The sequence below is a fragment of the Microtus ochrogaster genome, chromosome 7, assembly GCF_000317375.1.
Source record: "Microtus ochrogaster isolate Prairie Vole_2 chromosome 7, MicOch1.0, whole genome shotgun sequence".
Classification (NCBI taxonomy): domain Eukaryota; kingdom Metazoa; phylum Chordata; class Mammalia; order Rodentia; family Cricetidae; genus Microtus; species Microtus ochrogaster.
In genome coordinates, this window is record NC_022014.1 from 66,796,879 (window position 1) to 66,813,358 (window position 16,480).

Genomic DNA, 16,480 nt, shown 5'->3' on the forward strand with positions numbered 1-16,480 from the left:
TGGAACTAATGGGTCAGGCAGTGATTAAAAGAATACAGTTTCCGTGTAATTATTTCGGGGCATAAGCTAAGCTAGCCGTGTGGGCGGCTGGGTGCCTGGGGACGCAGCTCTGCTGCTCTTATTTCTACAAAACTAGGCGTAATTTGAGCATAAGAGACCTCAAAGCCTACACCCCAGTAACACACTTCCTCCAACAAGGCCACACTGCCCCTCCCTATGATCTTATCGGAGCCAATTAAATCCAAACTACCATAAGTGCTACTAACTTAAGCTGAATCCACAAATACCATGGTATGAAGTTATGAAGGTACATGTTCCTTAAAATCATGTTGAAGCCCTAGCCCCAGTGCAGCTCTATCCAGACTATGCTATTACTAAGGTTAAATGAGATTATAATGGAGAACAAGTGATCGATCAGATGCAGTTAGTGTGTCTATAAAAAAGACATCACAGCCGGGTGGCGGTGGCATATACCTTTAATCCCAGCACTCGGGAGGAAGAGTCAGGAAATGTCTGAGAATTCAAGGATAGCCTGGTCTAGAGTGAGGTCCAGGACAGGCTCAAAAGCAACAGAGAAACCAAGTCTCAAATCCCCCAACACCCCCTCAAAAAAAGACATCACAAAGCTTGCTGCCTTCTCCCAGGCATGCCAGTCCACAAGTTTGCTAGAGGTGAGGGAGGACCCTCATGAGAAATGCATTAGCCAGTACCTTGCTCTTGGTTTCCCAGTTTCCAGAAACATAACACATTGTTGAGTAACCTAGTCTGCAGTGTTTTGTTATGGTGACCCAAGGTGATAGCACAGTAATATTGAATTGATGCTAAATACCCGCTTAGGATGGCTGTGCTGTGTCCTTGTAATCAATACTTCTGTAAGTATTAAGTTTACAGTTCCAGAATATCATATGCCTGCTCTCTTCTCAGATGGTACAGAGATCTTTAAGGTTAGGGAAACTAGGTGAAGGAAAAGTGGTGAATTTATTACGTCTGCAAAGACTACGTAACTTTTAAAATTATTTCAAAGTAGAATTGGAGATTGAAAAGTTTTAATTATCATCCAGAAACATTTTTATAAACATGAACTGTCATTTTCCATTATCGTATTGGGATTGGATTGATGTCTATTTTATTAAAAGAGAAATCTAGAAAGACTTCCATCACTTTACTGCAATCATAATGGCTGTACCTCAGATATTCACATTCAGTTAATAAATAAAAACATTCATGATTACAACTCTATTAATGACATATTTATACAGCCGCTTTGAATAATCTGGATGGAAAAATACCTGGAGACAGGGTGGGGGGAAGGGAGGAGGGGAAAGGCTGAAGGAAATACACTGTTAGCATCAAGCACATTAAAGTTAGCATAGGATTTTTTAAAAGAAATTACAAGCATATTGTCTGTGTGTGTGTGTGTGTGTGTGTGTGTGTGTGTGTCTGTGTGTCTGTGTGCACCATGTATGTGAAGTGCCTGAAGGGCTAGAAATACTGGAACTGGGGCCAAAGCTCTGCGTCCCCCGGTGAATCCTGGGAACTGAACCCAGGTCCTCTGCAAAACAGTAAAAGCTTTTAACCTCCAAGCCATATCTCCAGGCTCCTAGTAAGGAGTCTACACTGTAGACAATTAAGAGGTCTTATCCTAAAAATCTGACAGTCTGGTGTAAGCTTCACGGTGCATACAGAGGGAAAGGATGATCAAACACTGCCATAAGAAAATGACAGCAAATTTCTAGAGTAAGAGAGTTGTCACTTGTGTGGCCATATACCAGAGTGCTGCAGTAGACAACGATTTAGATTTTATCAACACTACAATTTCGCAGCTCTGTGACCACTAACCAGTTACTGATCCAAGGCCTCCATCTCCTCAACTACTACGGTTGCCTCACGCCTGCTTCCACCCTTGCCCCTTTCACTCTCATCACGTGACTCACATCTTTTTCTTCCTTCAGTGTGAATAAAACCAGATCAAGTTTCTCCACTGTTCCTAACACTAAGCTTCCATTAGACGTGGTTTCAATATCAGGTCTTTGTGTACCCGCGGGACCCAATTTCCTTCCACTGTCAGCTTTGCTCAGTCTGCAAGGTTCACACTGACCTTGGCTTTTGTTGTTGTTGTTGCTGTTGTTTTGTATCTTATCCAATCCACCCCTGCCTCTGGACTTGTGTGTGACCCAAGACTGTTTTGTGGGTAGCTCTTTTTCACGGTTCAGGAGTAGGCTCAAATGTCACCTTATTTTACCTTTTACGGAGAGACATCATGCCACCGGCTATTTTGATGACAGACCCTGGTAGCTGAAATCCCCTTATTTACAGGTTTATTTTCCAAGGGAAATCAATAACAAAAGTGCGTGTGCCTGAGTTATTTGGATGATGCCCCAGTCAACTAAGAAGTGCGAGGGATAAATGTTGACTGACCTACAGTTCTTTAGGCCTTCAGGTTTCTAACGCACGAAGGGGGGATAATCAGACCCACTCTTGCCATTAGAAACTAGACCTAACTTTTTAAAGATTTTCCTATGCCTGCAGCAGTGGGAAAATCACTTCATTTGCTTATCGTCATGCACCACTGTGATTTCCACTCACGAAATAAGGTCAGCGGGTTATGGAGAAGTTAAAATAAAATAAAAGAGATGTAAGGACAAGACCCCAGTAAATTCATCAATGCTTAACGTAAGAATCTGCTCTTAGCTGCTATTTACTACTGGTCCTTGTTTGTCCTATTAGCGAACTGAAGACAGCTATTGCATATTTCCCGGGGGTCTTTGCCTGCCCGATTCACATTCTTATTCCTTCAGTCCCCCCTTTAAAAGGCCCTCATATCTTGGTCCTTCTGTTCTGAACCGCAGTTTGCAAGCGGTACTCTGCCTTATGGAGTGAATAGCAAAGGAGTATCAGCGCCGTGGAAGGCGTCTGCAAATGAGCTGAGAAGATGCAAAAGTCGAGAGTATTGGAGAGGAATGCAGTTTGCACAGTAAGTGTTCCTGAAAGAAGGAAGTTTGCCTGACCTCAGGTCAGAGGTGGTTAGTGAGCTCCAAGCAGGAGCCCCGCGCGAGAGCTGCCGCTGGGGGCCGCTGGGTCGAGACAAAGGCTGGTGGAGTTTGGGAAGATGGGTGTAAGTGTTACAGTACAAACCCCAGTGAGGAACTTGCATGTAGAAGGCCAGATGCATTTTCCACAAAGTAAACTAGAGAAGTATTAGAGGGAAACAAACTGCAAGGCACAGCCACCTAGCAAGAAAACGCGAACTTACCCTCTTCTGGCCACCCGGCCTCCGTAGCCCGGCTACTACCTGAGGAATCTGGTCGTCAAGGCAGCGGCGGGGCTCAACCAGGCTACCGCGAGACTCGAGAGGTCTCGCGAGTTCTCGCCTAGCGGCCCTGACAGGCAGGCGTGCTTTCCGGGTTATGGGAGGGTTTTGGTGGCCGGGATGGAGGTCGGTGGCTCTGTGCGGCCGGTGCTGGAGCCAGCCCGGGTGGGCGGGCTGGACTGTGGCGAAATCGGAGCCGGTTCTTAGGCCCGGCTGGAAGGGGCTCGGAGGTGCCGGGCGGGGCCTGAGGCAGCTCGGGACATGGGAGCGTCCGAGCGGGGTCCGCCGTCTCGCTGTGCAGCAGCCGCCCCGGCGGCCGAGGAGCAGCAACCCGTACCAGCGCGCGCAGGAGGACGAGTGGCGGCGGCGGAATAAGACGGTGCTCACCTACGTGGCCGCGGCCGCCGTGGGCATGCTGGGGGCCTCCTATGCCGCCGTGCCCCTCTATCGGCTCTACTGCCAGGTAGGGAGGGACGAGGTGCAGGATGGAGCCCAGCGGCGCCATCGTCCCTGCTGGGCCAATGCACGCGGAGGCCACGGTTCTCCGTTTACGTGCCCCGGGAAGGCCAGTTCCGCAAGAGGTGGAGCTGGTGCCACGCCTCAGAAGGAATGAGCCTTAGCACCGGGACAGGGTACTCCTGGCACTTAGTGAGTAAAGAGGTTAGACAGGCTGTTAGTTATCTGGAAGTTCACGGGACACCCTGCCCCCCCCCCAAAAAAAAAAAGATTTTCCAAATGCCAGTAGTACTGAGACCGACAGAACTGAAGTAGTTAAAGGCGTGCCGGGATGCAGAGGCAGGTGGATCTCTGTGAGTTCGAGGCCAGCCTGGTCTACAGAGCTAGTTCCAGGATAGGCTCCAAAGCCACAGAGAAACCCTGTCTCGAAAAAGCAAAAAAAAAAAAAAAGAAAGAAAGAAATGAAGTAGTTAACACTCCTGAGTGTCTGTTCACATGCTTTCGTCAGGTTAGGCTAGGTTAACATTAGGTCTTAAAAAAAAAGGTAGCCTTAAAATCAAGTTCCATGTTTAATACTAGTATGTCCTTGAGAATGCCCTGCTACTGTGAAATCAACAAGTTTTAGAGCAAGAAATAAAGTAAGTATAGGATGCCATGGAATGCAATGGTCCCTTTTTATGAGCCAATTAAAATGAAACCCAGCGATACTATGATTGCCTCAGCTAGTAGTAGATCTGAGGGGCAGGGTAGTAGATCTGGGCTTGAGCCCAGGTCATTTTAATGACTGTTTGTCTAGTTTAGTTTAAGCATTGAACTTGAGAAACTTTAATCAAATGTCCCAAGAATATATAAGGAATTGATATTGAAGGAGAACACTTAAATTTCTTTTTATTCAACTGACTTAAATTCTTTAGGAAAAATAGTTTGTCTTAAAAGTCAGTCTCTTAAACAAAATTATATATATATATGTGTGTGTATATATATATAATACTTGTTAAATAAAGTCAAATACTTGTCCTGCAGTTCATCTCTTAGGTTTAAAGTGGAATTTGACAATGTTGAGAGAAATTGATGAAGCTAAGTAACTTGTGTAACAAGCGAAAGAAAGATAGTAAAATAATGATACGGTAGTTTTTTAGAGTCTTCCATTAGCCTCAAATTTGACCTTTTGTTTTTCTAGTATAGGCATGGTAAATTATCTGGGAATCAGAATTGTGATTATTTTAAGAATAAGAATATCTTGGAAGTAGCATTGTCCCCACATCTGATAAAATGATAGTAATGAGCCCGGGTCCTCTGGAAGAGCAGTCCGTACTGGAGAGATGGCTCAGTGGTTAAGAGCACTGACTGCTCTTCCAGAGGACCCGGGTTCAATTCCCAGCACCCACATGGCAGCTTACAACTGTCTGAAGATCCAGTTGCAGGGGATCTGACACCTTCACACCAGTGCACATAAAATAAAGTTAAATAAACCATAAAAAATACTTTAAAAAAAATTCCTGGTACTTTATGGCAGTTGACTGGGAAACCAAAAATAAAAAGCTTAAAAAATGGTCAGGTACTCATTAACTGTCAATGAAGGATAAAAGATCTCTGTGTTTGCAGAGAATTACAGGTAAGTGTCAGATAATCATTGCTCCACCCACACGGGGAAACATTTATGATGCCCTGGGAAAACAGAATATACAAATGAAACTCTGAACTGATTTCAGCTCTGAAACCTGTGGTGCAGAAACATGGACAGTTTTGTGTTTTAACTGAAATGACTGGGTGTGGGTAAACTGGTTTTTGTAAGTGAAAAATTGTTTATGTAAACTAGACTAACAGTGAAGGGAACTGTTTAATGAAAGGGTACATGCCAAAAGTCTTGCTTTACACTCAGTAATAATAGCTTGTCTTCAAAATCTGCTTTTAAAAGTGACTCCTTGCTAGAAAAAAATAGGACTCACTTTTCCAAATATAGACAAACCGTTGACACAGAGGAAAAGATCAGGGGTAATATACAGTTTGGCTCAAAGTAGAGCATTTGGTTGTTTTTCAAATTTTACTTTTTTCCAGGAGATACATGGAGATCTAAACACTGTTGCTTAACGTATCCAGTGTCTTGTTCTAGACTACTGGACTTGGAGGATCTGCAGTGGCCGGGCACTCATCCGACCAGATTGAAAACATGGTGCCCGTTAAGGATCGAATCATTAAGGTCACCTTCAATGCCGATGTGCATGCCAGTCTCCAGTGGAACTTCAGACCTCAGCAAACAGAGATATATGTGAGTGACGAGTGGGTGCATCTGTTAACCCGTCTGTGCTAAAGTGTTACACCATCTAAGCATCTCAGAATGCTAGTACACCTCATGAGTAGATAGAGTTGATAATATTCATGGGATCTAATTTACAGAGTGGAATTACTCAAGGAATATGTTAGTGTTTTGAAACATTTACTTTTTCATATTCCCTACATTTAAATGGAATTATGGCATTTGGGGTTTCTGTGATAGTCCCACCGTATACCCCAAGCCAGCCTCAGACTCACGACCCTCCTACCTCAATTTAGCCTTGCTTGCTGTTATTCTTGATTTCTCAGTGCATTAACCTTTGCTTAAATAAGGGTTTTATTCCATCAGTTTTACTCTGGTTGTAAACTTTTTGTAATCTATTTAAGGTTAGTTTAACATCGATATCCCTTAAAAATATTCAACCATGCCATTAAGATCTAAATGAATTAGAGGTATAGATGGTGCTGGCTATATTTTAACTTTTAATCAATTGAAACAATGTCATTTGTTTATAATCATGTGATTAAAAGTTGACTAAATCCTAATGTTGAGTATATATCATGTTATATAGCTTCCTGACTTTTACTATGATATAGGTGATAATAGAAAAAATGTGTAGAATCATTGGTCATAGTAAGTAATTGACTGACATATCAGAAGCATTTCTGTCCATCAAAAAGAAAAATACAATTTTGAGAGGAAGAGAAAGTACTGAGGTATGAACCAAGGGTCTTGTATGTGCTGGGGAAGCACTCTACCATTGAGCTAAACATATAGACTAAGAAAACATTTTAAAGATGTGAAGTAATTATTTCAGTAGTAACAACAGTCTAGCATCATTGTATCCAAAATCCTTTTGAATTGTTAATAATTATAATCCTGAAAGGATTTGAGGTAAATGCTTTTTAACTATAGATTATTCTCAAAAGCCTTAATTTCAAATGTTATTTTAACAAACCCTTATAAAACAAAGTGCTTCCCCAGTTTAGTGAACATCACTTAATTTTCTTTAAGGAGTTTGTAGGTTATGAATTTGAATACTGGTTCAAATTGCATGGCAATAATCAGGATGATGGCAAATTGGTACATCATAGAATGTCCTATGGAAATTTTTTACAGCCTTTTTGCTTTTATTTCTCAAAGTATTAACTCATTTTAGTTTAACAGATAATGTTCAGTCATTTTTACACTGGTTATAAATGTAAGTTATTCAGAATTGTGCTAAGTTTAATATTGGCACCCTTTAAAAAAATTGGCAATCATGACATGCAGGTTTAACTGTTATAAAGTAGCTGGGCTTGAGCTGTGGTTTGCCTGACTTCTTGGACACATTGTAAGTAATTTATAGAAGATTCAGACAGCCAGCTGGGACACTTATAACTGATCTTTTATTGGTATGAGCAAATACACAATCTGAAACTAAGATAGGTTTGTGGCAATGTTCATAGTACATTGAGATAGGCAGTATGGTCCAATGAATAAAAAATAGTATGATTCTTAATTTAGCGGGGGGAAAGAATAGCATCAAATATAACGTGTGTTTGTTGAAACAGGTGGTACCAGGAGAGACTGCACTGGCATTCTATAAAGCTAAGAATCCTACTGACAAACCAGTAATTGGAATTTCTACATATAATGTTGTACCATTTGAAGCTGGACAGTATTTCAATAAAATACAGGTAAACTGAATGTAAACTTTATGATAAAAGTATGTGAAACTGCTTATTATAAACTAAATGCTTTTAATTCCTAAAAGTTCACTTTCTGGCTGGATATTGTGGCTCATGCCTATAATCCTAGTACTCAGTAGACTGTGACGGGAGCATTGTCACGAGTAGAGTCCAGCCTGGATATGGGTGGGTATGTAATGGATTCTAAGCCAAGCTGGCCTGCAGTGTGAGACTGCAGAAAAAGGGGGAAAAAAAAAAAAGTCTAGATCAGTACTTAGTTCTTCTAAACATAAAGTCATTTTTGTGTCTTCATGCTTGCACCATCTAGATGGAGGGGGAAACCAAATTTATGTTTGTTCCTTTTGTTTATTTGTTTTGAGACAGGGTCTATATATGCTGACTGTCCTGGAGCTCTGTAGACCAGGCTGACTCAAACTCACAGAAACCCACCTGCCTCTGCCTTCTAAATGGTGGGATTAAAGGGCTGTACTACTATACCTGGCTACTGTATTCTAAGATTAGAATTAAATTGCTTCTTAATCCTTAAAGCAAAAAGTCTGTGCAGAAAAGATGCTGTTATCCTATGGTGGTGCTTAAGGGCAGGAAATGAATATTGCTGTGTTTAAGTAATACAGAGGAACCTTATTAACCAAATATCTTTCTGTAATTTGTAGTGCTTCTGCTTTGAAGAGCAAAGACTTAACCCACAAGAAGAAGTAGACATGCCAGTGTTTTTCTATATTGACCCTGAATTTGCAGAAGATCCAAGAATGGTGAATGTCGATCTCATCACTCTTTCTTACACCTTTTTTGAAGCAAAGGAAGGGCACAAGTTGCCAGTTCCAGGCTATAATTGAAGTAGATTCCAAGGCCTGCTTCAGATTTGTGATTTTTGGAAAATCATGTATTGTGCTTTCTCAGAAGAGAAATATTCTACACTAATGTATATTGAAACCTTGTATTTTAAATGATTCTATTTCTTTCTTCTCAACTTCATTTATCTCATTTTAAGACTGAGAGGATGGGTTCAAGACTCAGTCTGTGATAAAAAAGATGCTGCTATCTCCGATGGTACTTAGGGGCAGGAAATGAGCATTGCTTTGTGTGCAGTAATAGAAAAGGAATGGTATTTATCGAGACATGAAGAATATTGACTGTTGGATGTACCACACAGGTGACTGTTGAAAACTGCACAAAAGGTCAGGGAAATAAATCAGTGGGTTAAATTGTTTGCTTCATAGGCCTTGACAACTTGTTCTGGTTCCTGGAACCAGCCTTAAATGAGTGAGTGGAGTAGCTGACACCTATAATCCCAGAGTCCTAACAGTGAGGTGGGAGGTGGAGCCAGGAGAATCTCCTCGCCTTTATATGCATGCTATGGCTAACATGCACACAGAAACTGCTTTAGTGGTTCCGTTTAATTCTGTAGTGTTAGGACCTTCACACTTTTACCAATGTATCTGAAAACTCAGAAAAGGAAAATATGCTCAAGTGGTTTTAGTTCATCGACCTTATCACCAAGCAAGGTGGCTGCTACTTCTCTGCAGTATAAAGTGACACAATTTAAAATTGTTCATTTATTTTGTGAGTATGTGGGGAAGGTGAGTGACACATATGTACTGGTCAGCAGACACACTGTGGGAGACAAGTTTTCTCAAGGTTGTCAGACAAGGCAGCAAATGCCTTACCTGCTGAGCTGTCTTTGGCTGAACTGACAGTTTTAAAAATTTAAAGAGGAAGAGGAATCACTCGGTCTGACAGCTCACTCCAAGTTTGTAATCTTCATTCAAGCGTGGCTTTTCCTGTTAAGATTGAGGGCTTATTTATTCAGAGTATTGAATAGACAATGACTTGGATATGATGATAAAGTGATCTAACAGAAGAATTACACCTGCTAGTCTGTGCTGGCATTTCTTGTCATAATTCCAAATTCATTAATGGATGAAGTAAGGAAGAAATTGTGAAGACTTATTGACATAAATGCTCTTTGAGGTAAAAAACAAAACAAAAACAATACAACTCTGACAAATTTATAGTAATTTAATTTTAAGTGAATGATGCACAATTTTGTTTTCCAGTATTTGTTTCAAAATGTAAATTATAATAAAAGGCAAGAATGTTTAACATTACAAAGGCCACCTGATGCAGTGACCTGCTCAGGCACTTGAAATATAATTAAACAAATCATCAAATTTAAACCAAAGTGTTATTTATATATAAATGCAAACTGACTTCTACATTCAAATTCAGTTAAATGAAGGCACTCATTTTCTTCTTCACTTCCTGCCCCATCTGTTCACAATATTTTGTAGTAGGACAATCTTCAAGTACCCTTATAGTTCTGTGGTGATTTCTATTGGTAGGAATGCCTACGCAGCAGAAGAGTCTTCAACTTAACCAGTTGACCTAGTACCAGAAAGTTTTCCTTCTGCTGAAGTTGTAGTTGTTATAGTCAGCTTCTCCTGAAATCCTGAGCCATTGTCAGGAGTAGCCACGTTAGCTGGGAAATGTTAACTATTCTGTTGAGAAGTGGTCCACTGGATTTCCCTGTTGGCAGGACTTGTCTTTCAGGCCTCCGTGGAGCAGGGACTGCTTTATCGAGCTGGTCCTTTGTGCTGCTAATTAGCTGAGCATACTCCTGAAATAAAGGGAAGACATTGGCCCTTCTCTGAATTTCCTGAGAGACTGGAAAGCCATACAGTTAAGCAGAGGAAAGGTTGGAATGGAGTTTCCATGGTTGGAGAGATGAAGGGAATAAACAGTGAGCAGGTCAGTGGAGAGCAGGCAATCAGTGGTGTGTAAATAGGATACCTGGTGCAGGAGCACTACTGATGGTCCAGCTAACAGGTATGGACTGCACACTGATGCCACAGAGTTGTATTAAAATGACAAAGTTTACGATCATCTTTTTTTTGTTAGCATTAATATGTATATACCCCAAACAAGCTTCTGTATTTCCATGCTCATTTCTAGATGATAAGATAATGGAGAGTGTATGTCATTAATGAGCACTGGTCAGTGTTAAATAATTCAGAGGAACTTGGTACTGTGCTGAAATGGGTGTCAGACTCGAATGGTGCTTATAGAGTTTAATACCAATATGCTAATTCCACTGAATTATATGGAATCTATGTTGCGTAAGCTGGTGGGTTTTTTTGTTTACCTTAGCAATCACTGTGATTTTGAGCTTCTTTGTGGTGGTAAGCATCAATTTCTTCATAAACAGCTCTGAAACAAAGCCACCAAGGTAGAAGAATTAGACTTCAGTTACAAAGTACTGTATTAGCACCACCAAAATTGAAAGTACAGGCTTTTGGGGTGGGGTGTCAGGCATCATATGTGAATAAAAAAATCTTTATCCTATACCTCATTCTAACATAAAAACATTCTAATGTTAGAGTTCTTTCCCATGCCTATTCAAGGACAATTTATTCTTACTTTTGATTTAAAGGAAAACTGGTTCGTATTTGGGCAGTTTGATTTTTTTTTTTTACTTTAAAACAAATCTAGTTTCAAAATAATTTAAAAATATTAATAGTTTGCTTTATTTAACATTGTATTATAGTCTAGACTTGGGAGAAACCTTTAACTTGTGTTGGTCATTTCTGTACCATTAATAAATTATAATTTTTAATAATTTCCCTAAGTTTATATGTAATTTTATAGCTCAAAAATTATCAGTACCCAAAGGTGGCATTCATATATAGAATATAGCAAAACACAGCTGGGAGAAATCTCCCAAAATAACACTAAAACAAACCAAAGTGATCAGCTTCATCAATTTTACCATGTTTCTAAAACTTTTAGACTTACTTTCTATAAAGTAATTTTACCTTTTACCTCTTTAAGTCACTGATCTCATTATCTCTCAGGAAGAAACCTTATGTATTGTTTCCCATCTTTATATGGGGACTTAATATGTCCTTTCTCAATCCCTCCAGTTTATTTTCATGTGCGTTGCCCATTACTTCCACGATCCTGTCAGCCTGTCTTCTCAGACACCTCTTCAGCAAATGCCTTCTTTTCCAAATCTTCAACTTCTCTAGGCCCTAACCCTCCACATTTCATGCCAGTGCAGTCTCTCATCACATAGCTCCTAGAACCTCCCTCAATAATCCTCTAGTTCCCAAGCCATGCCCATCTCTTTACATTTATCTTGTAAGATATTTGTATGTATTTTCACTCTTAATTTTTAACATTGAAATGTGGCTTCTGTCCCCAATTCACTAAAATAGCTTTAATAAAACCTGTGTGCATGTAGCTGAATCCAACATCTAGTTTTCGGTTCCTGACCAGGTTGTACTATGTATATGTTCATCATAGCTGTGCGCAGGTTAAACTTCCACACCCAGCACTAGATTACCAGTTACTTTCTTCGTTGTCTGTGTTGGCATTTCCAATTCATTGACTGTGCTAAACCTGCTTTCTATTGTGTGTGTTTTTTGTTTTTGTTGTTATTTTGTAGACTTGATAAAAATTAGCAGTGCTGCCTCCTATGGTTACCTCTAGCCTTCATTTACAGTAGTTCATATACACTAGTTACTATATCCCTTCATTGACATATTTGCTGGCCAGTTTGATTTTTTTCTCCACATTATGTTTCATGTTTATAAGAGCAGAGAGCTTGTCTTGCTCAAAATTAGATATTACTCACGCCCTATTATATATATGAAATGTTGAAGGCGATGTGTGTACTGAAGATACATAGATATCTTCAGAAAGAAAATTTTGGCCTGTGATTCCTGGCCAATCAGTGATGTGAAAACTCTAGAACTAAGAATTTCTGGTTTTCCCTAGAAGTTCCTGGATTTCATGAGACCTTCAGTAGAACTGAGGCTCTGAGTCTCCAGAAAGCAAGAAACAAGGTGGTAAAGAGTTCCAGGGTTTCTCTCCTCCAGCATCCCTGCTGACCATCTCACCTCTGGTACCTAGGACACAATCTACTTACTTAAAGCAGTTAGTTAATCTGAATATGCTCAGGAACCTGACATATTTGGACATGAAATTTAACTACATGTGTAAGTACATGTGTTCAGTGATGCAGCCACTTTTATCAAGCTTAGCCAAGGGAAATTCCACCATCCTTAGGAAAAGTGCCTAGCAGTTGGATGTGGTGATGCGTGCCTATAATCACAACACTCGGGTCAGGGCAGGAAGGTCTCATCAGTCTGTTTGATAGTAAATGATACCAAAATGGCTGTCTACTCTGAGGGCTTAAATAGACAATACATCTAATGCTCCCATGTGCCAGGACATTGGCTATAAAACAGGCCCAAAGCAAAATATATGAAGAGAAACAGGTTAAAAAAAAGTAATAAGAGCTAATGGGACAAGCCTAAACTAAGGCTGATCATTCATAATTAATAGTCACCATGTCATGATTTCAGGGATGGCTGTCCAAGACAACCTGCTACAATTGGCAGGCATGGGTACGTGGTGAACTACAGAACATACTCTGTACCACCACCTTTGCTAACATTAAGAACACAGCTATGGCACTTATACAGTATCATAAATCTTTAGAACTACTTGAACATACTAGTTTTTAACTATGGGTTATTGATTCTTTTTTAAATGTACATTTTAAATTCTGCACAGGCCAAACAAAATACAACAGGGGACCAGATATATAGACTCCAAGCTGCCAGTTTCTGATTGATGATTTCCAAAATCTTGTTTTGAGCATTTTTCACAATGGGGATAATCTTCCACTCAAGAGAATAGGTAGTAAATGTGTAATAGGGAGCTGGAGAGATGGCTCAGCAGTTAAGAGCACCGGTCACTCTTCAGAGGACCTGGTTTCAGTTCCTAGCACCCACACAAATGTTTACAATGGTCTGGAACAACAGTTCCAGGGGATCTGACACCCTCTTTGCATTCACAGGTACAGGTACACATAGGCTGCACAGACATGATGCAGGCAAACACATAAAATAATAAAACCCTTATAATGTGCTTACCATCCCATATACAACCTGGCAAACAGGAAACCATTCAGTGATGGTACCTTAAGGATTTCAAATTCAAAGCGTTTTTATTTTCCTTTTGGACAAGGTCTTGCCTTGTGGCCTACACTGGCCTGACTCATGATCCTCCTACCTATATCTCTGACATGCTAAGAGTATACTGTATGGCTACACCTGGCTATAAAACAATTTTAACATTAATGGTCACTTTTAAGGATATTTTTGTCATGTTGAACACAAGTTCTTTTACATGTTTTTTGATTCAATTCTGGCGGAACAGTTTTAAAATGTGGCATTAACATGTCAGCAAAGAATAGTGTCCTTCTCAAGCTAGAAAGACACTTGCCACCAGTCTATGATAAATGCTGGTTCCAGTTACTTCTTAGGGTCTGACTAGCATTTTTATTTTTCAGTCACAGGCCAAGAGCAATAAGGCCATTAAGTGCAACGGCCACTATAAAACCTCATAAATCATTTTTAATAAGGCCATAAATTTCTGCCAAATGCTAAACAAAGTTAAATGATTGACCAAGCTCAGCTCTGTCCTCAAAGAGAACTGAGACAAAACATAAATTAATGATTTTATAAATGACTTACTCTGTAGCAGGAGCTAAGGGATCAAACTCCATTACCTCGTAGTAATTGGGTGGTTGGAGATCATTGTTTAGCACTTGCATGGAGAAGGAAAAAAGACCATTAAGTACATATTATACTTATGAGGAGCATGCACAATTCATAATTTGTTTAATGTAACTTAAATATTTAATTTAAATATGAGTCTAACAAATACAACCAAAACAGACGGTTCAAATGTTACTAAGTTCCATGAGTCTATGCATAAAATAGGATTTCCAAACCTCAACTATAATTTTATTTATTTTAGTGTGAACCAAATACAACATTCAGTTCAGCACAAGTATTTTTATAATCTCCTAATGCGAATTATAATGAATGGTGTCAGCCCTGAGTTTATTATATGTGTTTTCAAAGTACAACGAGCTCTCTGCATTTCTCTATTTTTAATAGTCTTTGACAGATTCGGGTCTTGTGTACCTGGATGATTGCTGGGCAAGGGTGGATGCCTCTGGCTCGGCGGTGCTGCTGTGGCAGGCTGTAGGCTAACTGGCTGTAGTAATACTGAATTGGAGTGTTCCGGAAACTGGAGAAAGCATAACACGTGTTCAGGCATACATTCTACATTAAGCATTTTTGTTACCAAATGGCACTGCTCCAAGAGTCATACATTCAGCTGGGTGAGAACTAGTCATTTTTACTACTTCCATTTTTACCTAATAACTACTTGTAAAATTGTCTGCATGGTTTCATGCTTATTACATTCCATTTCCCCCATAAAATGTAAAATGTATTTTAAAATACTGTTTTTAAGGAAGAATCGGAATTGTGTGGCTCCATCTAGCTTCTGTTTCGCTCAGAATATGAAATTTCAGCCTTGAACAGGAATGAAGTTCAGTTCACAAATAATCATGCAGCGATGCTATCAAGACTAAGAAAGATAAGTCGTTCTTTATCCAGGTTTAGCTAGCATAGCCAAATAAAGATAGAACTTGAGAGGCCAAGACAGGAAGATGGCAAATTTGAGTGAGGTTAGTCTCATCTACATAGAAAGACCCTATCTCAAAAATCAAAATTACACTTTTTGTAATTTCCTCTTTCATCCTACAAGTATGTCACTTTCTAGCTGCCAGGCACTATTAAGACAAGAAATAAAACAGACCAAGCACCTGCTATATCAGACACAAAGTGGAAATCAGTGTCCGGTGGCCTGTTCTATGGTGAAAGAGCAGGAGAACTGGCTGAGGTACAGTGGGAGTCTGCTCTCACATCCTGGTCACAGGGAATGCCTCACCACTGGGAACCTCCCGGCTGAGCACTGCCTGGTTAATAATAGAGGACACAAGTTTCTAGGCTCTGAAGTCAGGGAAGTAATTATGGTTGAAGCATGGTGAGTCGAGATAGGTGAGGGGTGAGGCAGGAGCGGTAAGGGTCAGGCTTAGATCAAAATTCCAGGCGTTTACAGAATAACACGGAGGAAGACAACCAGGTGGAGTTGAGCAGAGCAGTGGCATGACTGGGGGAAACTGCTCGGGTTTGGTTTCTAAGAGCACAGTATGATGTGGGATGGGGTGGGAGAGAAGCCTTGGGAGGCAGAAGCTTAAACAGCTCTGGAGAGGTTATGACTGTATCCATTGTGTGATCACTTATATTGGGGTGGGAAAGTGGAGAAGTGAGGTGTGTAGGACAGTAAACATGATCTCAAACCAAGGTAAAACTGAGTCAAGGGATGTTTACCAAGGCTTTTGGCATAAGCGCCTGATAAAGGGCGTTGACCACTTAATGAGGCACAGAGTCTGCTAGAAGAACTGGCAGATAGGACAGGGAAGAAAAGGGTGAGGATAGATGCAAAGTTGATAGAATTCTGAGTTCAAGGAGCAGGGTCTAGGCTGGAGAGAGAAAATCTTGTTGATTGTCGAACCTTGGTTATTTTAAGGCAGGGACCAAAAGCTAGGCATGGTAGTGCATGCCTTTAATCCCATTATTTCAGAGGTAAAGGGATGAAGCTGAGGAGTTCATGGCCAATGAGAAAGAGGGAGAAACAAAAGATTCTAAAGGAATGAGGTAGATAAGATAGAAAGTCTGTGATATTGAAAGAAACAGAAAGTTTCTGATATTAAAATATCAGGAAACGGAGCCACGAAAAGAAATGGAGAAAAATGGGGCTGGAGAGATGGCTCAGTGGTTAAGAGCATTGCCTGCTCTTCCAAAGGTCCTGAGTTCAATTCCC

General features: G+C 40.3%; 3 protein-coding genes across 3 annotated transcripts in view; 1 reads left to right on the forward strand and 2 right to left on the reverse strand.

Moving 5' to 3' along the window:
• The window catches only part of Stxbp4 (syntaxin binding protein 4), a 166,100-nt gene extending 162,755 nt beyond the window's left edge, over positions 1–3,345 (reverse strand). Inside the window, exon 1 of the mRNA XM_005350526.3 lies at positions 3,254–3,345. The gene's annotated coding sequence lies outside the window, so the exon portion shown is untranslated. The remainder of the gene's footprint in view (positions 1–3,253) is intronic.
• Positions 3,345–8,697, forward strand: LOC101990123 (cytochrome c oxidase assembly protein COX11, mitochondrial). Its single transcript, XM_005350529.2, has 4 exons — positions 3,345–3,773; positions 5,880–6,035; positions 7,595–7,720; positions 8,386–8,697. The coding sequence occupies exons 1-4, from the start codon at positions 3,408–3,410 to the stop codon at positions 8,566–8,568; spliced, it is 831 nt and encodes a 276-aa protein (XP_005350586.1). The 5' UTR covers positions 3,345–3,407; the 3' UTR covers positions 8,569–8,697.
• Positions 8,698–9,934: 1,237 nt separating this feature from the next.
• Tom1l1 (target of myb1 like 1 membrane trafficking protein) overlaps positions 9,935–16,480 on the reverse strand; it is a 42,467-nt gene continuing 35,921 nt past the window's right edge. The window contains exons 13-16 of the mRNA XM_013347566.2: positions 14,731–14,836; positions 14,275–14,347; positions 10,875–10,939; positions 9,935–10,349 (exon numbers count right to left, since the gene is read on the reverse strand). Of these exons, the coding sequence (XP_013203020.1) occupies positions 10,876–10,939; positions 14,275–14,347; positions 14,731–14,836 (243 nt within the window). The 3' untranslated portion in view covers positions 9,935–10,349; position 10,875. The remainder of the gene's footprint in view (positions 10,350–10,874; positions 10,940–14,274; positions 14,348–14,730; positions 14,837–16,480) is intronic.